Source organism: Monodelphis domestica, chromosome 4, assembly GCF_027887165.1.
Source record: "Monodelphis domestica isolate mMonDom1 chromosome 4, mMonDom1.pri, whole genome shotgun sequence".
Lineage (NCBI taxonomy): Eukaryota > Metazoa > Chordata > Mammalia > Didelphimorphia > Didelphidae > Monodelphis > Monodelphis domestica.
Genome location: NC_077230.1, coordinates 400,137,729 through 400,163,325, shown reverse-complemented (window position 1 = coordinate 400,163,325; position 25,597 = coordinate 400,137,729). Strand labels below are relative to the sequence as shown.

Genomic DNA, 25,597 nt, shown 5'->3' with positions numbered 1-25,597 from the left:
TATTTTTTTAAAGAGGAAAAAAAGAGCAGCACAATTGTTGGATACATTGAAAAAGCCTGAAAATACGTACACCGTGAAACATCTGTGGACCTCCTGCCTCCAGGAAGGGGTGGGTTGGGGATATCATTTTAAATATTCCTCTATTTGGTCCTTCTTGATCTTTATAATTTTATTACATTCATGTTTGATTTTTTTTTTCACTATATGGTTGTTGTTTTTTTTCATTTACATTGTTGTGCCAGAGGGAGCCACTGTAGATCATTGAGGAGGAGAATTAAAAATGGAAATGTTGCATGAAGAATAGAATTCTATCAGCTTTGTGTAGAATGGATTGGGACAGGAGGAAACTGGCTTCAGAAGAACTGGGATTTCATTTTGCAAATGAATTTAGAAGCTTTTGAAATTATTTAGGTATGGGCTAATGTGGGCTCACTCCTTGTAGTTATGGAAGTGAAAAAAGAATAGAAATTTCAGGACAAAAGCAGCAGGATTTGGTAAATTGACTTTGAGGGAAGGAGGGAAGGAGAAGCAAGAAAGAATGGGACTTTATGATTGAGGGTTTTGAAGATAGTCATGGTAGCGATACTAGTGATTTGCAACACTAGTGGTAGTGTAACAAACTGTCTTCTCTTTTATTCTTAATATTTTTCTAGAAAAGTACTGAATCCTTTCATATAAGCTGACAAAAGCAAAATGAGGCATTAGTCTTGTATTTTCAGTGAATGAGTGGAGTAGCAAAATGAGATGTGACAAGTAACCATATATGACTTACAGTAGGAAGATTGTAGAATTACCTGTTTGGCAAAGAAAATGAACTCAGTTTCTGACTTCTTCAGAAGTTTCAAGTGTTAGTACATCCAGTTGGAGATATCTTATAGAGAGTTGAAGATGAGTCTCAAGAATGTGAATAAAGTCAGAATCATTTTGCTAAAATATTAGAACTGACTAAAATTCTAAGTAGGTTTCCTGTATCTTTCTACAACTCATTTGGCTAATTGTCCAAGTCAGTGGTTTTGTTAATTTTGACTATTGAGGCAAACAATGATCTAGTGTGTAGTTTTTACGTGGCATAGATGTTGTAAATGTCTGTTTTATCTTATATTTGGGATATCTACTGTTTTTAGATATTTGAGTGCCAACGTCTTGATATTTATGCTAAAGCTGCTGTCCTTCAAAATTTTGAGTCACTTAGCAGGAAGATTTTTAATGAGAAAAATATTTCCCTATTTTTTTCCTTAACCACTGAGTATTAGAGAATCAGGACATAGTCGACAGTCACCAAGTTGAATTGATTAAACATAATGGGCATAGTAGTAGTCATTTTACCTTTCCATGAATCAGTTATTGTTTAACTCAGAGAAATGGTACTAGGATATGTAAAAGGGGATTATATATCTTTTTACCCCCTTTTTGAAGAGTGAGGCTAATTTAAAATTCATATTTCTTTTAATTTTCTTTTTGTGGTTTCCATTTTTGTCATGGCAGAATTGAGAAGCTAAAATTAAGTCCTTGGGTTTATCATATAGAATAAATGTCTCATTTTCTGTAGCTTTGCTAAAGTTGGTGAAGTTGTGAACTGGTCTGTTTTGGAGAATAATTTGGAAATTCACCCAAAAGGGTATAAAAAAACTATGAATTTGACTACAGCAATACCACAGCTAGGTCTGTTTCCCAAAGGAATCAAAGAAATGGGAAAGAACCTATATGTATAAAACTATGACAGCAGCTCTTTTTGTGATGGCAGAGAATTTAAAATACCATCATGCTATCAGAAATAATGAGCAGGATGATGTCAGAAAAACTTGGGAAGACTTATATGAACTAATTTAATTGAAGTGAACAGAACCAGAAGAACATTGTACATAGTAGCAGCAATATTTTAACAATTTTCAGCCGTGAAAGACTTAGCTGCTCAGATCAAAACAATGATCCAAGACAATTCCAAAGACCTAACCCATGCTGAAAAACACTGCCCACCCACTTCCAGAGAGAGAACTATTCAACTGAGTTCAAATTGATGAATACTTTTAAACTTTCTTTGTTATTCTTGGGGTTTTGGTTTTTTGTGTTTTTTCTTTTGTAACATGGCTTCACATGTATAATCAATATATTGCTTGCCTTCTCAAGGGCTGGGGAAGGAACATTAGGAAGGGAGAGAATTTGGAACTCAAAATTTTTTTAAATAAATGTTAAAAATTGTTTTACATGTAATTGGAAACTAACAAATATTTAACAAAACAAAAAAATTTCATTTCATTTAATCAATTTAGAACATTATTCCTTAGTTACAAGAATCATATTCTTTCCCTCCCTCCCCTCTCCCCACCCCTTTCCATAGCTGAAGCACAATTCCACTGGGTATTACATGTGTCTTTGATCAGAATCCATTTCCATATTGTTGGTATTTGCACTAGGATGATCATTTAGAGTCTACATCCCCAATCATATCCCCCTCCACCCCTTATAATCAAGCAGTTGTTTTTCTTCAGTGTTTCTGCTCCCACAGTTTTTCCTCTGAATGTGGATAGTGTTCTTTCTCGTAGATCCCTCCAACTTGTTCAGGATCACTGCACTGGCACTAATGGAGAAGTCCATTACATTCAGTTTTACCACAGTTAATCCAGGCAATTTATATTTTTGTAAATAGTCATCCATACCACCTAGATTGCCATATTTATTGCCCCAAAAATATTAAAAGAAATGTGTAGTTATTTTATATGTTCCTTCATTGCATATATATTTAATTTCTCAAGAAGGACTTTTCTGAAGACTTGAACAAAAATATCTATAGCCGTGTTCTTCATGGTAGCAAAAAATTGGAAAATGAGGGAATGCCCTTTGATTGGGGAATGACTGAACAAATTGTGGTATCTGTTGGTGATGGAATACTATTGTGCTCAAAGGAATAATGAACTAGAGGGATTCCATGTGAACTGTAATGACCTCCAGGAATTGATGCAGAGTGAAAGGAGCAGAACCAGGAGAACATTGTACACAGAGGTGGATATACTGTGGTACAATCAAATGTAAAGGACTTCTCTACTAGCAGCAATACAGTGATCCAGGACGGTTCTGAAAGACCTATGAGAAAGAACACTATCCACATAAAGAGGAAGAACTATGGGAGCAGAAACACAGAAGAAAAACAACTGCTTGATCACATGGGTCGATGGGGCTATGATTGGGGACGTAGACTCTAAACAATCACCCTGGTGCAAATATCAATAATATAGAAATAGGTCTTGATCAACGACACATGTAAAACCCATTGGAATTGTGTGTTGGCTACAGGAGGGGGTGGAAGGAGTGGAGGGAAAGAACATGAATCATGTAACCATGGGAAAATATTCTAAATGAATTAAATAAACTAATTAGCTAACTAACTACATATATAAAAAAAGACTTTTCTGTACGTAGCACCCAGGTCTTAAATGCAGCCAGTCAGCACTCAGTTTCTACTTGAAGTATATTTAAAGGCTTTATGGTCAAGGACAGCTTCAAAATATAATGTAGCCTAAATTCCTGTGAGGTGGCAAGATGAGACTCCAAATGCAATTTTCTTTGAGAAATCTTAAATTCCATGAGATGATTAAAATGCTATTTGTAATGTTAAACAATTTTACTGTCTTTTTCATTGGACCAGAAGCATATTTCATTGCTTGGGTTATTATCTTTTATATGATATGTTTTGTTGCTATCTCGATCAAATGTCACATGACTGTAATGTGAGCTATAGTAATCTTCCATTCTGCATGTATGTCAGCATTTGAGGTTGGAATGTTAGATTCTGGCAATACCATTCACAGTGGAATCAAGCAAGAGGAGTACAGTAGCAACTGTTGCTATTTGTGTCCCAAGCAGCTGCTTGTGGGTGACTTTTTTTTTGCTTTCCATCTCTCTGATAGCCTTGGATCATGGCCCTGTTTTAGAGACCCCTCATCTGGTTGAGGGAGACATTCCATAACTTCATGTAGTAAAGGGTTGCTCTCCATGTTTAATAATGGGGATCTATTTATGAAAAAGGAAAAAAGGACAGAGGTCTCAGCATTCTCATGCTGTCTCTAAAGAATAATATCAATTTACATTAGGAATTACTTAGGGTAGCATAATCCTTTGTTTCAAAAGAAGGCTTTTCCTCTCTGTTGATGGCATGTATAGATAGTTGACTATATACAATGAACTGCATTTCTGTAGTTCTTTGTGGGGAGAGTATGTTTCAAACCATTAGTTATTGGCAGCCATGGACATTAGGCAAATATCAAGGGCAGTTCTCACTAGTAAATACTTTCTGAAGTAAATGAAAAGACTTGTGATAATTGTTTTTAGTTTTTGTTAAGTGGTAGCCTCACTTTTGTTTTTATAATTTTAATGTATTAAAATGCATTAATTAATTAAATTAACTAATTAATTTAATTAATTAAAATTAATGTATGAATTTCTGACCTGCCTTAAAGGCCCTAGAAAGTCTAGTTTCATCCTTGAAACAGTAACATGGCCCATTTCCAACTCTCTGTTACTGGCTTATATTAGGAAGCCAACTGCTGTAATATGGATTTTAAATATTTTTTAATGTTCCATACATTAACAACATCATTAAAAATTTGCTTATTTTTCCTGACCTAGATGCCCTATGAAAATTCAGTGGTATGGGTGCATGATCTAATTTTACTTTCTCTATAATACAGTATTACAGGATGGTGATTTTTTTGACTGATTCCGAGTACACGTTTAACCAAAACATTTCAACAACTGAATGACTTAAGACTTAAAAAAAAAAAAAACATGTTTCTCCCCTTTTTTTAGGTATTGTCAACCCAAAGAACCCAAAGGAAGCGCCAAAGTCCTTCAGCTTTGACTACTCCTACTGGTCTCACACCTCGGTGAGTGTCCTCATGCCCCAGAGTACTAGCAAAAGCCTTTGAATTCCTTTGTTGTTCAGTCTCCTTAAGTTCACTCTTTGGTTTCTTTTTCTTCTTTTCCCCCATCTCATACTGCCTTCATGTTTTGGTGATAACTCTAGTTTAAAGTGGAATATAATGGAAACTTTTCATGTTTTTTATCTGTTAGCTGAAATGTCAAGGATTTTGTTAATAGTTGCATTTGGATCATCAAATCTTTTAAAGATATGGAATACAATAAAATATGTTGCATACTAAAGTGATACCAGCCTTAAGTTAACTTGTAGACGTCTATAAGGCATTTTAGAATCTCTTACTTGCAATATCTCAAAACCAGCATTCATATGCTTTTAAGATACAAAGAACAAGATAATTTTACCATAGCTATATGAACATGCTAATTAGCAGAATTTTAAACAACTGTTTGTTTTATTTGTAAATAAAGTTTTGAGGGAAAATAAAGAAATGAGGAATATCAATGGTTAACTATAAAATTATCTTGTTTTGAGTTCCAGTTGAACGATTGAAGTTTTTACTTTTTAAAAGAACCCAATTGAACATGACTTTAGATTTAATTAGTGCAACCTCAGATCCTTTAAGGTTTTAAAAAATTTGAAATAGGGCTCCAGACTCCCTACTATAAAATCAGAAAAAAATCATATCATTAGCACATTCTGCTCCAACTGTATTGGATGTGAAACCTGATTGACTTCCAGGAATTGTTCTTTAGCAATTTGAGCTTTTCCTTGCTAAATTTTCATGTATTTAAGAGTTGTTTTGTTTTTGTTGTTGATGATGATGGTAGTAAATAACAAGTTTCATTTTCTAGGTTATATTGACAAAACTTAATTTGCCTGAGAGAGAGTTATCTCAAATGGTTTTGGAAGAATTGGTCACTGACAGTTACTTAACTAGAGATATTCATGCCAAACAGTTGGCATTTTTATTGTAAAGTTCAAAGAAATGTCTGAGTTTGGCATTAATTTTTAATTTTTTTCCCCCTTTCCTCTTTCTAACAACTTAAGACTTTGTGGACCTTTCATGCTTTGAAGTAGTGACAGAGTTTAGAGCTATAGAAAACTGAAATGAATTCTATTGGAGAATTTCATAGAAATAGTCATCTGTTAAACTGAATTTTCAAAAAGCTGTAGATTCATTAAAAAAACTTAGTGCTAGAAGGAAACAATTTATTTAGTCTAAAATCCTGTATTTCATTAGGAAATTTGGATATAACTTGTTTCATGAGATTTATCATTAGACATATTTGTACTTCTTTAGTTGGGTACCTAATCTAATTCTTTTTTCCTTGCTGAGATTTAATAGAAATAAAAGAAAAATGTAGCAACTACTACCTTGAAGTTCTTGGAGTACTCTTTGGGTTCCCATGGCTAATATTATAGTTCATGGGCCCTCAGTGGTGAGCTGCATCCAAGAAAACCTAATCACAGCAAAGGCATTTACTAAAACAGCATAGAAAGAATAATAGCTACAGCCCCCCAGAAGCCTGGAATGGAGGGAGCAAACCCTCCCACTGTTCTGTGGGAGTAATTAGTACAGTTGTAGGGTACTGTGAGAGTGAGGCTCAAACTTAGAGAGGACCTATGATTCATATATCATTATCATGATATATCCATATCATTCCTCTGGTAAGGGCAAGACCTTGATTTTCTGTCTGTCCTCTTGGAGACCTCTGTGTAGATTGACTCTTGATTGCCAGAGCCAGCTCTCCCTTAAAACCATAATTGATTCTCTTTTCTGTTGCTAGGGCCTAGAATTCTTGAAGCTGCTTCTTGTTACTGCCTTTCTGGAGAGTGTTTGTTTCCACTCCCTCAACTATGCCTCAAACTCTAGAATTGACTATACTCTTGAGCAGTCAGTTTGTCTTTTAAGGGTCAGAGTGTGAACAATTATTTCCTGGCCAATGATATTAGTGCTTCTAGTTCATTCAAGGAGAAATTTGTCTACATTGTAAGGAGATAACCAAACAGACTTTACTTTCTTTGCTTTCTGTGAATGCTTCATTTGTGGTGGTGAGGTTGTGAAAGAATCAATTAGTCAGAGACCAATTACTTACCCTACAGACTTATAAAAGAATAAAAATAAAACATTTTTAATTTTATCTTTTTAATCTTTATAGCCTGAAGATCCCTGTTTTGCATCTCAGAATCGTGTGTACAATGACATTGGAAAGGAAATGCTCTTACATGCCTTTGAAGGCTACAACGTTTGTATTTTTGCCTATGGACAGACAGGTGCTGGAAAATCCTATACAATGATGGGCAAACAGGAAGAAAGTCAGGCGGGCATCATCCCACAGGTAAAGTCAAATTTCATGGGAAACTTGACTTACAGTTTGATAACCCTGTTTTCCCCCCCTAAGATTGCTAATTATACGCTGTTAGCTATTCTTAGTTATGTATTACCAGCCTTGTAAAGTGAAGTTTTTTATTATGATAAGTCAGGTAAATGATCTTTCTAACTATTGCTCTCTTGCGAACTTAAAGCATGAAAATTAAAGACGTGTCTACTCCCAACACTTATTAGTTCTTTTGTTTTATATGATTGCTGTTTTGAATTTAGACCTGAAGGTAATCAGGAGAGGATGGAGATGAAGAAAATTTGATTAGTTTGAAAGAACACCATCCACAACTGGTGGAGAATATTTTCTTTTTTTTTTTTAAATATATTTTATTTGATCATTTCCAAGCATTATTCGTTAAAGACATAGATCATTTTCTTTTCCTCCCCTCCCCCCCCATAGCCGACGCGTAAGTCCACTGGGCATTAGATGTTTTCTTGATTTGAACCCATTGCTTTGTTGATAGTATTTGCATTAGAGTGTTCATTTAGAGTCTCTCCTCTGTCATGTCCCCTCAACCTCTGTATTCAGGCAGTTGCTTTTTCTCGGTGTTTCCACTCCCATAGTTTATCCTTTGCTTATGAATGGTGTTTTTTTCTCCTGGATCCCTGTAAGTTGTTCAGGGACATTACACCGCCACTAATGGAGAAGTCCATTACGCTCGATTATACCACAGTGTATTAGTCTCTGTGTACAATGTTCTCCTGGTTCTGCTCCTCTCGCTCTGCATCACTTCCTGGAGGTTGTTCCAGTCTCCATGGAACTTCTCCACTTTATTATTCCTTTTAGCACAATAGTACTCCATCACCAACATATACCACAGTTTGTTCAGCCATTCCCCAATTGATGGGCATCCCCTCATTTTCCAGTTTTGGGCCACCACAAAGAGCGCAGCTATGAATATTTTTGTACAAGTCTTTGTGTCCATTATCTCTTTGGGGTACAGACCCAGCAGTGCTATGGCTGGGTCAAAGGGTAGATATTCTTTTAGCACCCTTTGGGCATAGTTCCAAATTGCCCTCCAGAATGGTTGGATCAGTTCACAGCTCTGGTGGAGAATATTTTCAAGAAGCTTTCTGGCCATAAGAGGCAAGACTTTGGAATCCAGCAGTTGGATTTATGGTTTATTAGTCATCACAAGATGAGAGGGTAGGGGAGAATTCAACTGGTATCTCCCATCATAATTATCATAGACAATGACCTACTTTTTTATTCCATAAGTCTCACATTTGTATTTGATAGGTTTTTTCTGCTCTTGACTATTCTGTATATATGTAGTCATTTTAATTTTTTTAAATGCTTTTGACAAATTCAGTAAGTTCTTATTGACTGTAATAAATAGGTAAAGCACTTTAACAAATACCCAGCTCCTCTGCTTAAGGAGCTTATACCTTAGGAGATTAGGCATATCCACAAATAGCTCTAATACAAAGTGTAATTCATGAGAGAGCTTTAGATGTATTATGAAAGCCCAGGGGGAGGGAAAAGTCACATATGTTGCTTTTTTCATAGAATCTCTTTTGAATTTTCACTACTATGCTGTATTCACACCATTTTATAGATGTAGAAATTAAGAAACAGATTTTCCAAAATCCCCCAGTCAGACATGTTAGAGTTAGAGATGGAATCAAGATCTCTTGCTCTTTAGTCTTAGTGGTCTTTTTGCTTTACCAGGTATTTACCAATAGTAGCAATGGACTAATAGTTAGGAAGCAGTTGATATGTTAACAGAAGTTGAGAGATAGAGTAGGGTGGATCTGACTGAATGCATTTTATTAACTTTTATGAGGAAGAGCAGCAGCTTCCTTGAAAATGCAGCATGGGGGGCAGCTGGGTGACTTAGGGCATTGAGACCCAAGCCCAGAGATGGGAGGTCCTGGGTTCAAATCAAATCAAAACCAATATAAAGTATTGATTCTAAGATGGAAGGTAAGGGTTAAAAAAAAGAAAATACATCATGGTGGATATATAAAGACCTTTTAATCGGTATCATTAGTGTCATTACATTGTAATAGTTTGACATTTTCCAGAAATGTCTAAAAGGGGGAAATTATTATATTACTAAAATTATTAATATTTTGTGACAGAATGGATTGCATTGTGATTGCATTGTGATTGCATTGTGATAGAAGCTTTTCAGAAAATTTCAAGTGATTTTTAGTAAAATGATTTCCCTAGTATTAAAAAAAAAGTATATTGCAAAACCCAAATCATACTTGGTTATCTTTAATTTATAATGAAGAAAAGTAATAACAGTGTCATCTTTATACTTTGCAGAAAGTTTAGGAAAAATGGAAAGGAATAGTTTCTAGTTTCCTTCTTTTATGTTTAGTCTTCAGGTACAATAGGAAAATTCTTAAGGTGAAGTCCTTCATGAAGACCGAATGTTTCTTTTCTCAGTTGATGGTTTTTGACCCTTATGGCCTTATAAAACCAATGGGAAAAACTGTTTGGAAGCACTAACCATAGAAATCATTTGGGATATCAGTTTGTGTTTGCCAAATAAGGTAGAATTGGAGATCCCAGAAATATGACTGTTAATTAACCTAATACTATATAACTGTCAGGTATCTGGAAGTTTTTGTCAATGTTTATTTCAGGTATCGTTCTTTTCTCTTGGCATTAAGTTCTCAGGAATGAGAATATTGGCTGGGGTTACAGTTGCTGCATAGCTTCAGAGAGCATGTCTGCTGCTTTTTTTGAAAACTTGTAGGATTTCATTCTTAATGATTAGGAATGCTAGATGATTTTAAAGATATTTCTTTACTTTAAAAATGGGTTTTTTTAGTTCTTTTCACAGGGCAAAAGAGACAAATAAATAGCTGCTTTCCCCACTGTAACATTTATCTATAATTTCCCATTTTAATGCAGACAAAAAAATACTTCTTTTTGGGAAGACTGTTAGAAGCTCAGGTCCCTGAGACTTGTAGAACAGATGATTCCTCTCAGTGCCTAAAAGTTCTTAATAAATAATATTAGTTCTTATTTGTCTTTATTTCCCCTGTGAATTTATATTAGCAAAATAAGCAAAATAAGTTTTGAAAATTTTCCATTTTCTCTATTTTTCTTTGTTTCAAAGGTAGGTTTATTGGAGGGAGTGGTATATCAGAAAATGACTATGATGTTTAAAAAGGATATCAATTTTTACAAATTTTCAGTTTACATAATTAGCATTATTATTTATATTAAAAAGTAGCCCCATTAATAATTTCTGATAATGGCAGGTTAAATTTTACCTTTTTCCTTTTTCAGTTGCTTAAGGAGCATTTTTTAGTGTTACTGTTGTTCATTATATATAATAAGAAAATTATTTATTTTAAATTATAGCAAGTTGTGCCAAAAAGTAATCCCACTTTAATTTTTATCGTGCGGATACTTTTTTTGTCCTTTAAATTATTTATTATTATGGTCTATGTGTAACCTTATTTTATCTTTTTTCTGATAGTTGATATATATTTCTTTCATATTAAATAACCTTTTCTTCCTTGTTTAAAACCTGTCTGTCTTATTGTAGGACACCCATTAAACCTTACTTAGACTTATTAGTGACCATTAACATGTAAAAGCCCAGTTCAAAATGTATAATGGTTTCATTCTAGAGGCATGGCAAATGGGAGACCATTAGAATTTAAGAATTATTTTGACAACAAAAATATTAATTTACAGCAGTTTTTGATCTCTTCTAAAACTTTTGTTTTGTTTTCTTGCAACTTCACCATTGTTATAGAATATATTGAGTGGAATCCTTTCTTTATAGTCTACTTTCCAACAAGCTCTTTCCAACAATGTTATTGGTATCATTCATCTTTGGGGAAGAAAAAAGAAGCAGCCGGGTTATGATAGTCTTTTTATTGTTGGTTAATAATGTATATCTAACTCATTGCTCTTATCTTTTTCTGCTTCTATAGTTATGTGAAGAACTCTTTGAGAAAATCAATGATAACAGTAATGAGGAGATGTCTTACTCTGTGGAGGTGAGTAGAACTGGACCGAGAGCAGAGGTTTCAGTAGTATCTACATATCTGAACATTTAACATAAAATTCATTTTCTGCCTTCTTTATGACCCCTTCTAATGAGCCTTCCCCTAGCTGTTTTAATCAGAACGCTTTTATGATCACCAAGAATTTATCTAATTTATGTAGTATTATTTCTTAGAGGTAATGTTGTACAATGGAAATCTAGTAGACAGTAGACCAGGGTTCTAGTCCTTACTCAGTTATATTTCATTTATCCCTCTTTTGTGAAATGCTCTGAGTTACATACTCATTATTTCATATCTTAATGAAGTCACTAAAGTTAGTATAATGGGATTAGCCTGACACCCTGAGAAATTATGCCATACTTTTTTCAAATGAATGTTGTCCTTGCTTATGTTAGTGTGGTGGGTCTTGAAAGCCTTGCCCAAACTATTATTGACCTGTTTCTAACTCCCTTGGGCATTTCCCTTTTCCCTGTTTTTTTAAACCCTTACTTTCTATCTTAGAATCATTACTGTGCATTGGTTCCAAGGTAGAAGAGTGGTAAGGGCTAGGCAATGGGGGTTAAGTGACTTGCCCAGGGTCACACAGCAAGGATGTTTCTGAGGCCATGTTTGAACCAAGGACCTCCCATCTCTAGGCCTGGCTCTCAATCCACTGAGCCACCCAGCTCTCCCCCCACACACTTTTACCTATTTGAGTGCAAATGCTAACATTTGTACATATTAAAGAATGCATTTTTTTCAATATTGTAGCTAGAAAGATGGATATGGTTTTCTACAAATATTTTGGGTCAGACGTCATCTTCTAAATATTCTTGTTCTAGTCCTGAGGCTAAAATGATTCATTTGGGGGGGGGGGAGGCAGGATAAGTCAAATTGAATTCTTCATCATCTAACTGAATTGATGGATTACGTATGCAAAATAAGACATTCATTTTGGAATATTTTCAATGTGGGAATTTGTTTTGCTCAACTATACATATTGTTGCTAGGCCTTTGTTTTCCTTTTTTCTTTTTTTTTTCCCCAGTAGGTAGAGTGAGATGGGGGAAGGAGTAGGACAGAAAAATGTGGATTAATTTTTAAAATTTTAGCTAAAATAAAAAGAAAAAAATTAATTTGGTAGGACATTTGTACTTAGAAGTTGAAACAAAAGTTTTCTTTTATGTTGGACTACAGTGACCATAATGTGTGCTTCTGAATAAACTATAGGATTAAAACAATGCTTTACCACATATGTTATTTAATTCTAGCTAAAGATTAAACACCAAAATAATAGAGAATTAACTAATAAAGAGACTAGGCAAAGAGGTACAGATAAACTTTTAAAAATCAGATTGTTGGTTCATTCTTACTGTAGAATAATGATAATTAACATGTTATTCATAATGATATAAAAACTTCATTACCTAAGCAAGTCACTTAACCTCTCCCACCCTCAATTTCCTTATCTATAAATTAAGATTAATAATAACACCTACCTTGTTGTAAGGATCAACTCAAATTACATGCAAAGTGTTTTGCAATCTTCAAAGTGCTTCCTAAGTGCTAGATACTATTACAGTAGCTGATATTTATATGATGCTTTAAAGTTTGCAGAACACTTTGCATACAGTATCAAGAGATTGATTCTTACAACCATTCTCACTACTGAATCTCATAGAAGTTAAGCAAATTGTCCAAGATTACACAGCTAAAAGTGTGTAAGACAGAAATCTAATGCATATATTCATGTATCCAAATCCAGTGGTACTCTTGATACCCTAATGACTCTCTCAGAGATATTTATTAGGATCTTTAGACTGCTGGCATGTGGAAAAAGTAGACCGTTTTGCAAGAGAAAGTCTTTTTCTTCTGGCACCTGTGGCAAGCCAAGGCCAAGGGCCAAACGAACTGATTTAGCTTGCGGCAACTTTTAGCCCCAAAGTAGACTGATCCAGAAAGGAAAATCTATAGTATTGCTATTTTGGTTGAGACCAAAAGGTACATCTTCCAAGGCCATCAGTTTAGTACATTTTCATGAAAACTAACCTTAGTCAGATGGAGGAAATGATAAGGAAGAAAGAAAAATGGAATTAGATGTGAGGGTTCCTTCTCTGACCTCCTGCCAGCCAACATGTTTACAAATAACTTGTAAGTTGGTATTTAGAAATGCCTTTTGTGGCTGAGAGCAAGCTGTAGTGATCCTCTCATATGTGTGTTTTAATGGTGGCATTAGATGGCATGAAGCCTAGTTCCTGCTCTTCTGCCTCCCCTTTCCAACTAGCCTTCATACAATCTACTGCCAACGTTAACATACAGCTTATCTCTGCAGAGTCTTTCCACCTTTTTGGAGAGCACATCAGAAAGTAACAGAACCTTTCCAATTTAGCTTTTCAAAGGCTCCTAGACCTAGTCCTAATATGAGCATAATATTCTTTTAAATTTGGAAAGATATTTTTTTAATTGAATTTTCTAGTTAGGTTACATTCTCTTTCTCCCACTTGCCTCTGCCCTAGCAATCTCTTTCTTTCAAATCTTCTTATTGATTTAAGTTATTTATTCATAGGTGAGTTACATGGAAATTTACTGTGAGAGGGTACGAGATTTGCTGAATCCAAAAAACAAGGGTAATTTGAGAGTCCGAGAGCATCCTCTTCTTGGACCCTATGTGGAAGACTTATCTAAGCTGGCAGTTACTTCTTATACGGATATTGCAGACCTCATGGATGCTGGGAACAAAGCCAGGTATGGACAAAAAGTGAATTCCTTTGCTCTCTGCTGAGGGACCAAAAATGTATTCTTGACTCTGAAATGTGCTTTATTGTGAAATTTTATGAACTCTTAAATTTGTCAGAGAAATTCAATGTTTTGTGTTAGCCTACTTTTCTTTACATGAGATAATATTTGTAAAAGTACTTAGCACAGTGCTTGACATGCTGTAGAAATGCTTATTCTCTCTTTTCCTTTTCCTGTCCACATCAAAACAATCCACTTAGATAACACATCAGTTCTTTGTGTGACCTGCTTGGACACATTTTTTATCTGATGGTCTACAGTAAATTATTAGTCATTATCTTGTCATACAGTATCTGGGAGAATTAATTCTTGAATAAAGGAAGACTTTATAATACATGAAAATTATTTATTTCAGTGATTTCTGAGGTAGTAGCTAGAATAGATAAGAGGTTAAGCTCAGTTGTCTTTGGGAGTGGAAGATGACTCTTTGAGTTCAGAGAATAAGTAGCTATCTACACTGGATTCAATGATTTTAAGTTGTTGCTTAGACTGAACTCTGCTGTCTGTTTTTATTTTCCAAGAATTCCACCCAGTGCTAAGTCTACGTATTCATATTTTCACTTAGGACGGTGGCAGCTACCAACATGAATGAGACCAGTAGCCGTTCCCATGCTGTATTCACCATTGTTTTTACTCAGAAGAAACACGATTCTGAAACTAACCTCTCAACAGAGAAGGTAGGAAGAACAGTAGTGAGCGGGTTTTGAGTTGTAGGACAGAAACTGTAGAAAATGACACCTTTTGCTGTATGCGTCCAGTTGAAGGCAAAAAGGTTTCTGTGTCTAAAAGACTAGCTGAGAATAGTTCATGTGCATCCACCTTCCTTAGACTCTTCAAGTTATTCTGAACTTTGGTCATTAGTTCTGAGGAGAAATTAGAAGATGGAGAGTCAAGAAACAAGAATTCATAGCTTGTGGTCTCAAAGATTAACGGATGACAGAAGTAGAGCAAATCCTTCTGAGCAAAACTTATTAGTCTTTCTGCTTGACACTGGTTACTCGATTATTGCCTCATTAATTGTTCTGTAGAACAAATGTGTTTCATTTGACATGTGAAAATGCCACCGTGAAACTGATATATAAGAGAACTTTGTTTTGTTGCTAGAAAACAAATGGCTGTACATTCTCTTTCAGCTTTGCAGGTTGAAAGATCTGCCCTTAAAGCATTTCTTCCTGTGGAATGGCATCCATTCCCTTATCCCTTTAGTTGCCTTTCAGTAGATCTCTTATGGTCATTTATGTTGTCAGTGATGATCTTGGTTTCCTTTATAGGTCAGCAAGATCAGTTTAGTGGATCTGGCTGGAAGTGAAAGAGCTGACTCAACTGGTGCCAAAGGGACTCGATTAAAGGTAACTGAGTCTACTTAACAAGCATTGATTATCCTCGTTAACGTGAAGAGGTAGTGCCATAATGATGGGGTTAGACAGTGCGTCATCAGAATTCAGAGACAAATTAACAGGAATGTGTTAGGATAGTTGGGATAGTATTTCATGAAGAAAGTAGGATTTCACTTGGACCTTGAAGGTTATAAAGGATTGAGGTAGATGAAGAGAAGTGGGAGACCATTCTTAGGCCACAATAGGAGCAAACTATGGAAGTGAAGATTAGGAAGGAAAGAGATAGGTACTTGATTATTCCCATTTTACAGATAAGAAAACTGAGACACACAGGTTAAGTGGCTTGCCTAGGCTCACAAAGCTGGCTTAGTGTCTGAGTCCAATTTGAACTCAGATCTTCCTGATTTCGGGCCTCATGCTCTAGCCACTGTACCACCTCTAAATGAGCATAGCTTATTTGAAGAAATGGGGAGAGACTATTTAGGTAGTGAAGAAAACTAATAATGAAGAATTCCATTCAGCATTTATTTACCTCTTTACTCAAACTGAGGATAAGGCCAAACCCTCTTGGACTCCACATAAAAACCCAAAAAACCCTCACCTCTGACCTAAAGGAGCTTACATGGTATTTGGGGGATTCAACATGTACCCAGATGAATAAATACACAGGAGAATTGTTGAAAAGCTATAGCAGCTTGAATAAAGTAACTAAGTGAAGCGTGCTGCATTTAAGCTTGTAATCCTTTGGGCCTCTAATGTAGGCATGAAGTCACTGGATGCTGCCCTTGTTCTAGACCAATTGATGGAGCCCAGTCTGAGAAGTTGATAAATGGAGCAGAGGAAAAAAATTAAGAGAATCAAAATGTCACTTGAATTTCAGGTTCTAAATGCAATTTCTCTGCCACTTAGTACCCTTATGACTAAAAAAGTCATTTCACTCCTGTTGACTAGAGTATCATTTCATTTAAATGATCCCTCAGTTTGCAGTTTAGTGATATGCCATTCTTGCCCTTTTTAAAAAAAAATTATTGGAATTAATTTTGTTTAGATTGGCTTTGCACTTTCAAAAAACAGTAGCTTTTAGTATAATCAACAATGCCAAGAAAGATTTTTAGGGGGTGCAGCTAAGGTGGTACAATGGATAGAGCACCAGGCGTAGAGTCAGGAGAATCTGGGTTCAAATCTGGCCTCAGACTCTTCCTAGGTGAGTGACTCTGGGCAAGTCACTTAATCCCAATTGCCTAGCCCTTGCTCTTCTGCCTTAGAATGATTACTAAGACAAAAAGTAAGGGTTTTTTAAAATATACATTTTCACTGTATGGTAATCCGGATTACTTTTCAACTTCTTTGTTTATATGAGAATGACATATTGGAATATTTGAAGTTCCTGATCATAACTTCTTTTGGTTTGATGTTTATTTTTTCTAGGAAGGAGCAAATATCAATAAATCTCTTACAACTCTTGGCAAAGTCATTTCAGCCTTGGCAGAAGTGGTAAGTTTTCCAGTGGTGTGTTAAAAAGGAAGACTTTGTCTAATCTGCTAACATACTAACATAGTAACATCATAGTATTAATTATTTAACATTGTGTGGTGTTTTGTTCTATAAGTAACCTGTGACCTGACAGTCTCTTCCAGCTCTTTACATTATATGCGTTGTGAACATTACCCAGATATCAATGTGATACTAAGATTTAGAAAAAATGTAAAGAAAAGGATTTTGAAGTGTGAAAGAAATATAGATGGGAAACGAGGACAGAACTTCCACGACTAGCGTGACTTCAATTTTCCTTTCACACCTAATATAGAGAAACATAGATGTAGGTAGATGGGGCCTTAAGAAGCAATCTGGATCACTGGGCTGGTTTTCCATTTGAGAAAGAAACTGAATGCCCTGGAGATGAATTCACTAATCCGGTCACCTAGGTAGTGAGCTATAGTGACTGGGCCCTGGTCCTTTGACTAGAACAAGGACTCTTTCCTTTGTACCACAGCAAAGACATCATGTCTGCTGCGTGCTGTCTTCTCTAGTCATCTAGAGAGCTGGGAGCTAGTTGGTCTAAAGGCACTTTGGGAATCTTAGCAATTTTGAGGGTCATGTATAAAGTGGAAAGTTTTAAAAGTCCTGTAGTTCTCCCTTCCCCATCCAGTGCCATGACAATGGGACAAGTAGACCCAAAGGAATTTTCTTATCTGTGTATGTAGCATTTAGAATGAAAAATGAAGGAAGCATTAAATTCTGTATGCTGGGGATCTTTTTAAATATTTCTTTTGAGGCTCCTAAGGAAAATATTACCCAGTTGTCTACAGAAAGACAACATTCAATGTAAATTCTCCCCAGGTTTTACAATTAAATTTCACATTATTTTGTAGTAAGAATCTTACTCTGTTCTTTTTTCTCTTCTTTGAATGCTCTCAATTTTAGGATAACTGCACCAGCAAGGTATGGTGGGGCTTGGCAGGGATGAACAGAAGAGTTGTTATATCAACTGCTGTGATTCCAGATGGTCAGCAAGGGTGTAGGAAGGCAGAAGTTAGGGATGGAACTTTCAAAAATATTTTGGTTAATTGTTCTCTAATGCTCATGCTTAGGTTCACCATTAGGAGTGGCCAAAAATAATGCAACTAAACACTAAAATCTTACTTATTATATTGTACTTAATTTGATTCTTTGGGCCAGAGCTAGAGTGGGAAATTAAAAGGAAAGAAAGAGAAATCTGCAAAGAAGATTTTGCTTTCCAATTGCATGACCCAAATTTTGATATTTTAAGCTATGACTGTGGATGATAGAAGGACCTTCTGCCTATTCTTTTTTCCTACAAATACTGCAAATTAAAAAAATAAGTATTCCTTAATAGTTTTTCAATGATTATGAAAAGATTCAGGATGTGGACATTTATATAGAAATAATACTTTTACACCTTGAATTATCTAGGTTTATTTGTACTGTCCCTACTTCTAAAAAACAAATTCCATAAAAGCTATACAGCCATCTTTGTGCAGAGTTGAAAAATCTTACTGAAACACAGAAAATCCTATTTATTGCCATTTTTATACCCTGATGTGAACATCTTTTTCAAATTTATAACCCCTTTTCAAATAAGTGGTTCACATTGTTATTGTCAGTCAACATGCATGACCTGCCATATCATCAGTCATGATGTTAGGCTCTGAGACTACAAATTGAGAAAGGATGCAACATGTTCACAGATAAATAAATAAAAATAGATGCAAAATAAATATACAATAATAAAACTGGACTCAGGCCAATATATATACAATGACTTGGGGATAAAGTAATGACAACTGAATGGAATTAGGAATGGACTTTTTTTTAACCCTTACCTTCCCTCTTAGAATCAATACTAAGTATCAGTTCCAAGGCAGAAGAGCGATAAGGACCAGGCAAATTGGGGATAAGTGTCTTGTCCATGGTCATGCAGCCAGGAAGTGTCCAAGGTCAAATTTGAACCCAGGACCTCCCATCTTTAGGCCCGGTTCTCAGTCTCCTAAGGCATCAACTTGCCCCAGGAATGGAGCTTTAAAAGAGGTAACCCTTAAGGGAGACTTCAGGGTACTTGGAGGCAGAACGTTTCAGGCTTGAGGGACAGATAGTGCAAAGACATGGAGACTGAAGCTGGACATCACATATAGAGGATATTGGGCAGGCTTGTTGGACTGGAACATTGTGTTTAAAAGGAAGTGATGTGGCCTAAGCCTGAAGAGGATAGGATCAGGCTGGGGAGCACATTAAATACCAAGTGCAGTTTGTATCTTATTCTAAAGACTGTCTGAGCCACTAAAGCTTTTTGAGCAATCAGCTGACAAGTCGGGCCTGTGCTTTAGAAGTAACAGTTTGGCAGTTCCAGTAGGGTGGCTGGAAAGTAGTGGGGAAGGCTAGATGCAGGGGAACCAGTTAAGAAGCTGTTTGTCGTCGTGCAGGTGATTGGTGATGAGGACGTGAAGCGGATGGTTATGCTGTTAGGAAAGAAAAAGGAACAGAGTAGAGAACTGGGCAGGCGGCAGCAGCAGCCTGTTAGTGAGTGAGGAGGAGGGGAGAGGGTCCAGAACAGAAGAGAGGCCTTTTGCGTAAGGGACAGGTCAGGGGGAGGATTCTGCAGAGGTAGTGGGAGGAGGAGAAACGCAACAGAGTAGGATCCCATGGGAGTGTGAGAGGCAGGGGCAGTAATGTCAGGTGCTGCAGAGAGGGCAAGCAGTGTGAGCACTGAGGAAAAAGGACCTGGGGATTTGGCAAGAAAAAGCTCATGAGTGTCCATTAGCTGGTGACAATAGAAGCCAAGGTATGGGTGGCTGAGAAAGGAGCGGTAATTGATAAAGTGGTAACGATGTGTATGTTCAGCTTTTTCTTGGGGTTTCACTGTAAAGGGGAAGAGAGATAGAGATGATAGCTTGGAAGGATAGTAGACTTAATTTAAAGTTTGTTGTGGGTTTTTTTAAGATGGGGAAAAATCTTGGACATGTTTGAAGGCATCAGAGAAAGAGCCAGTGGAAAAGAAAAAATGAAAATAAAGAGAAAGGGGAGCAAGAATAATTGAAGAGGGCAAACTGCCAGAGAAAAGGGGTGGGAGGAAGACCAAGGGCACAAGTAGGGAATGGCATTGATGAGGAAAAAAGCCACCTAAGTCCCTAAGACTTGTGATGTCTTATATGTACATTACATGTGATTTCTATATACCTTTATAGGTATGTACATGCATATTTTACTTTAACTGATGCACTGTTGTATTCTTTTAAGTAATTTAAGAGCTGGAATAACATTTGGACTAAACTAAAAGGGATTTGTTCCCTTTTTTTATTGTTACTTTTAGACTTCACACATTCTCTTGGTTTTTGAGTCTTTCACTTTCCTATTGGAGAAAAACTTTCAGATTATTTATTAAATGAAAATTAGGTTATGAAATCTAGTTCAGATTATTATTATTCACGCAGTTTCTTCATGGATTGGAGAGTTCTCTAGTTGTTGGGAGGATGGCTCTTTTACCTTTAGAAATGGACTTTTTAAAGCTTTATTTGATGATTAGCTTATTAACAAATACTTATTGAGAGCCTCATCTCTGCAAGGCATTGCCCTCTGCCTATTTTGTGAAGAAAACTTTTCAGAATGCATTCTTTATTCCTGGTCAGTGCTAACTTTCCATTTGGTATATTCTAGCCTCTGGTTCTGTGATAAGCTAATTAGTCACAGGGAAAAGATAAGCATTTAGCTTGCTGAACATTTCCAAATTGGTTGCCTTTTTTTATAAACCTTTTACTTCTCAATGACTTTATAAATATGATTCTTTTTTTTAATAGAGTAAAAAGAAGAAAAAAACAGATTTTATTCCATATAGAGATTCTGTTCTGACTTGGCTTCTTCGAGAGAATCTAGGTAAGGCTCATGTGACCCCTGTGTTAGGATTATGAATATCAATCACTTCTCTTTGTAACCTGTTGGACAAGGAATAACTTTAAAAATCTGACTTGAAAACTTTCTACCATTTTCATCTTCACTTTTATTACATTTGCTGGTTTTGTACATTATTACTTTTCCTTCCCCTTTCATTTATTTATGTATGTTTGACAATCATTTAAAATTTTTTGAATTTTAAATTCCTCTCTTTTACCATTCCCTCAACCACTTAAAAAGAGAGCAATATGATACCTATTATACATGTGAAGTTATGCAAATATATTTTATATCAGTTGTTTTGGAAAAAAACAGGAAAAATAAGAAAGTGAAAAACAATGTGCTTCAACCTGCACCCTCAGAACATTGTTTCTCTTTTTAACCATCATGGTTGAATTACTTATGGAGTAAAATATGACAGTGACATTTTGAATAAAATATTTTACCTCCCTAGTGTAGGATGATGTTTGGTAATTGATGGTTCATCGTTCCAGGTGGAAACTCTCGGACTGCTATGGTTGCTGCCCTCAGCCCAGCAGATATCAACTATGATGAAACTCTCAGCACTTTAAGGTATACTAATCTGAGTTAATTAAGCATGAAACACTAGAGATTTTTATCTTGTTGGTCAAGCTGTATTTTATTTTACATATGACATGACACACCTTTCATGGAGGAAAAGTCAATAGAACACTTCTGTACTCCTTGATATTATTATTATTATTATAGAGTCTTACTGTATTTGACTTTTTTCTTCAGTGTCAATGACTTTGTATTTAGCCATAATTTCATAGTAAATATTTTATGTCAATTATGTAAATTTGTCAGATATTGGTAAATGGTTATCTTAAAATGTTCATTTCTTGCAAATTAAAACAACTCTGAGGTACCACCTCACACCTAGCAGATTGACCAATATATCAGGAAAGGAAAATTATAAATGTTGGAAAGGATGTGGCAAAATTGGGATACTCATGCATTGCTGATGGGGTTGTGAACCGTTCTGGATGGCAATTTGGAATGCATACCTTTTGAGCCAGTAATACCAGTACTAGGTCTGTATCCCAAAAAGATTTTTTAAAAAAGGGAAAGAACCTGCTTATACAAAAATATTAATAGCTGCTCTTTTTGTGGTGGCAAAGAATTGAGATGTTTATTTCTTTACTAAAAAAGAAGCATCTCTGTTTATTATTTGCTAATTGTTGGGTCAGAAACACCCAAATAATGGAAGAGAATGCAGATAGGAATGTGTAGAGATTAGAAGAAAAAAAGTCTTACCAAAATTAACATTGTTATTATTCCATTTATAAATAATTTTCCATCTTAAATTAACTTAGACCTTTTTGGCCTTAATAGAACTGTTAAAATATTAGATTGAATATGCAGAGTATAGGATTATGCCCTTAGAAAGCTGAGGGTTTGTGGACTTGATCTGATAAATAAATGAGTTTTCATTTTGAATACAGATATGCAGATCGTGCAAAACAAATTAAATGCAATGCTGTCATCAATGAAGATCCCAATGCCAAGCTGGTTCGTGAACTGAAAGAGGAGGTCACAAGACTGAAAGACCTCCTGCGGGCTCAAGGGCTGGGAGATATCATTGATAGTAAGTGGATTTCGGAATGATCTTATAGAGTTCACTCTTTTTCTCTTAAGGTTGGGGTCTTATCTCTGATGGGCATCAAAGGCCCAGTGAATTTAGAAATGACAGTTTGGTGGCAAGTGAGGTTTTTGCTGAAAAGGAGATCTCAGTTAAATAGTCTGAGACAGGAGGGTTGGTGGATCTCACCATTATCTGAATATAGAGAATGTACACTGAAATGTTTATAAGCTGTCACCATTTGGATTCTCATTGACATCCTGTTTTAGGTCTCCAGTTAGATTATTGGGTAGGATAAACTGATCTTGTCTATAAGAAAAAAAAAAACAAAACTAGAATCTTTTGAACTTTAAGAAATTATACTACTTGGGAAACTCATTTTGCAGAGTACCAGAATTAAGCTAAGGCTCATTATTAAAGGTCTTATTAAGCAAATTAATGGTTTCCTAAGATTTGCTTACCTTTATGGTAAATTCTTGTTGGTTTAGGCATAAAGTTATTTCAAGATTATTTTCTTTGCTAGTGAGTTAAAATTATTATTTGAATCTTTCATGTCTTCATGTTGAATGTCCTCATGTTTAGTTCCTCTTACTGATTAAATTTACCTCTTAGCTGAAGAAAATTTGGATGATTAGTTTTATAATAAGTGGTGTGAATTTTTTCATCCTAACCAAATACCACTCTGTTCTCTCTCTATGTTACCACTGAACATAAACTATACTTCTCATATTTTCCCTCCTGCTCACCTTCAGTTGATCCATTGGTCGATGATTACTCTGGAAGTGGAGGCAAATGTGTGTATCGTATGTGTTGGTTATTTCTAGTGCCCTGACTTGCTAGTATCCGTTTGCTGGGTCAGCTATAAAATTAGCTTTGCATGCCAGCAATCCTAACAAGGAAATCCCAGACAGAGCACTTAATGTGGAATTAGAAGTGATCCTCCTTTTTAAAAAAAAGTAGTATATCAAGCTAAAGTTTAGTTAAGTTTAATTTGTGACTTGCACAAAGTTGAAAGATCTCACAACTTATCATCACTGGGCTTGTTTTTTCTCTCATGTTATTAAATTAAGTTAAGACTTGTAGTTATAAAATCCTAGATAATACAAGATTGTTTTTCTTTTATCTCAGTGCCTTGTGAATTAACATGAAGACTCTGTTAAGCTTACACCAGCTCTCAGAGTAAAAAGGACTGAATTCAACTCCTCCAGTCTACAGGATGTTCATGCTAAAGCATCATTAAGCTTATTGTTTTAGAGCCCTTTGTTTCAACAAAGGGTGTTGTGCAGCAGTATGATGGAGTGAAAGATCTGGAGTCAGAAGATTTTACTTTAAATGCCATCTCAGCTCCTTGCTGCTTTGAGCAAGTACTTGAATTTTCCTGGTTCTCAGTTTCCTCCTCTGTAAAATGAGAGGGTTGGATATGATGATCAATATGATCCCAATAAATCTATCATCCTATTATCATTCTACTCAGTGGTTAGATTAGCTTTCTTTTTCTTTTATTTGAACTTAGAGAATAACCCCCCCAAAAAACTGGAATAAGTCTGTCATCATCCAGAAACCAAGTTTAAAATTTGAAGATGGAATACTAATACAGCGTCATTCATTGTTCTTTTCTCTGTATTCAGCAGGTTCATTCATGATTATCCATTTTGAACATTGTTCTAGCCTAGAGGATTACTTGATTTTGTTTGTTTTAAGAAATTAAAGCCCCCTAAAGAGTCAATAATGTTTGGTCTTTTGTATTAAGGCCCCAGTGTTGAGTTGATTGGTGTGATGTGGTTAAATGCTGATTTTCACATAGAAAAGAAGTATTTTACTTTTGGTTAGAACATCTCTGTCTGAGATTTCCTAGCTGAATGATACTGGTGTGGTAAAGACTTGATCTGGTTCTTGCTTCTGTGTTTAAGGTGCTTTGGCCTCCTGCTTTTTGCCTAACTTTTTCCTTGGCAGCAATAGTATTTCTGGAAAGCAATGCATGACTCAGTGTTGATTATATAACAACACATGATTGTAAACCCTAGTCAGTTGTGACTACATTATTTTGGTCAACTCCTATAATTTGTTTTTGGGCGTGTGTCCATTGGATTTTGAAAACCACATTCCTCATGTTTTTTTTCCACCTGCCTGACTGCTCAATTGCTCTTTTTTCCCACCCTGCTCCCCTTTTTAATTGCCTCTTGGCTTGTGTTCTTGTTTCCTGTATTTGTAGATGGCGGTTTTCAAACTGACATGAAGCAACCTTTTTTCCTTGGGCTTTAGTGATGAGTTTAGAATAAATAAACTTCTAGGTTTGAGTAAGCAGAAGATAGAGCCCAAGTTATTTTATTGTCTAGCACTTGTCATAATTAATTCCTTTAAGGTAACATATTCAATTAATTTATTTAATTCTAGGCAAGTCATATATTTTATCAGAATAAACACCTTATTCTTATACGCCTATGGATTTTCTCTGCCCTTTTTATGTCTGAAACTTGACTAGCTAATGTTCCAGGAAGGAAGAACAAGTAGCAGATTCACAAACTGTATTTTTATTTGTATACATATTATTAAAAATAAAGTGAATTTTATTACAGGATTTAATAAATGAAAATGTATCATGTTCTGTAAGTCCTACATTTCGTGTAGGTAACCTATTGACAAAACACTTAAAAAATAAACATTCCTACATCTATTCAGGAAATGTGCTAGTTTGATTCTCATTAAATTATAAAGTCCCAAGCTTTGTCAATAATCTATACTCTTGCCTGTGACTGTGTCAGACTTCAGTCTAAAGAACACATATACAAATGTAATAACAGTTATGATATGCAGAGATAATAGAAATGATGGGAGATCATTAACTCCAAAAAAAATCACTGTAAAACTACAAAAAAAAACTACTGTAAAGCAGCCCAGCACAGTACAAGAGCCTGAAATAAAATTCTGAACTAGGACCATTCATGTTTGCTTATTCTCTGATGGCAGAGAGCTCATGTAAACTACAAAATAATTGTCCTTTTTTATTTCTGTGCACTTATAAAAATGTAGGCTAAACTATAATTCTGTAACTGCTAATTGCTCTTCTTTGCTGTAGACATTAACCAGAATATTGAGCATCTTAACCTTTATTAGAATTTTTAAAACTCATTTTAGGAAATGCTTCCCCTTTTTTATTTAAAACCACATCTAGGAGATTCCACTACTGAGAAGGTCAAGCATTTGACATGAAAATACTTTATTTCATTCTACAGCTATA

General features: G+C 35.4%; 1 protein-coding gene across 22 annotated transcripts in view; it reads left to right on the top strand.

Annotated features, from left to right (window-relative positions):
• KIF1B (kinesin family member 1B) overlaps positions 1 to 25,597 on the top strand; it is a 186,528-nt gene that overhangs the window by 53,283 nt on the left and 107,648 nt on the right. For 5 of the 22 annotated variants that reach the window (XM_007491595.3, XM_007491593.3, XM_056795793.1 and 2 more), the window contains exons 3-12: positions 4,804 to 4,880; positions 7,036 to 7,215; positions 11,166 to 11,231; positions 13,784 to 13,962; positions 14,579 to 14,690; positions 15,285 to 15,362; positions 16,779 to 16,844; positions 20,663 to 20,738; positions 21,251 to 21,329; positions 22,223 to 22,365. In XM_007491595.3, the coding sequence (XP_007491657.1) occupies positions 4,804 to 4,880; positions 7,036 to 7,215; positions 11,166 to 11,231; positions 13,784 to 13,962; positions 14,579 to 14,690; positions 15,285 to 15,362; positions 16,779 to 16,844; positions 20,663 to 20,738; positions 21,251 to 21,329; positions 22,223 to 22,365 (1,056 nt within the window). Of the gene's footprint in view, positions 1 to 4,803; positions 4,881 to 7,035; positions 7,216 to 11,165; positions 11,232 to 13,783; positions 13,963 to 14,578; positions 14,691 to 15,284; positions 15,363 to 16,778; positions 16,860 to 17,774; positions 17,793 to 20,662; positions 20,739 to 21,250; positions 21,330 to 22,222; positions 22,366 to 23,111; positions 23,154 to 25,597 lie in introns of all 22 variants that reach the window. The other 17 variants (XM_056795795.1, XM_056795787.1, XM_056795791.1 and 14 more) reach the window with 5 other exon arrangements.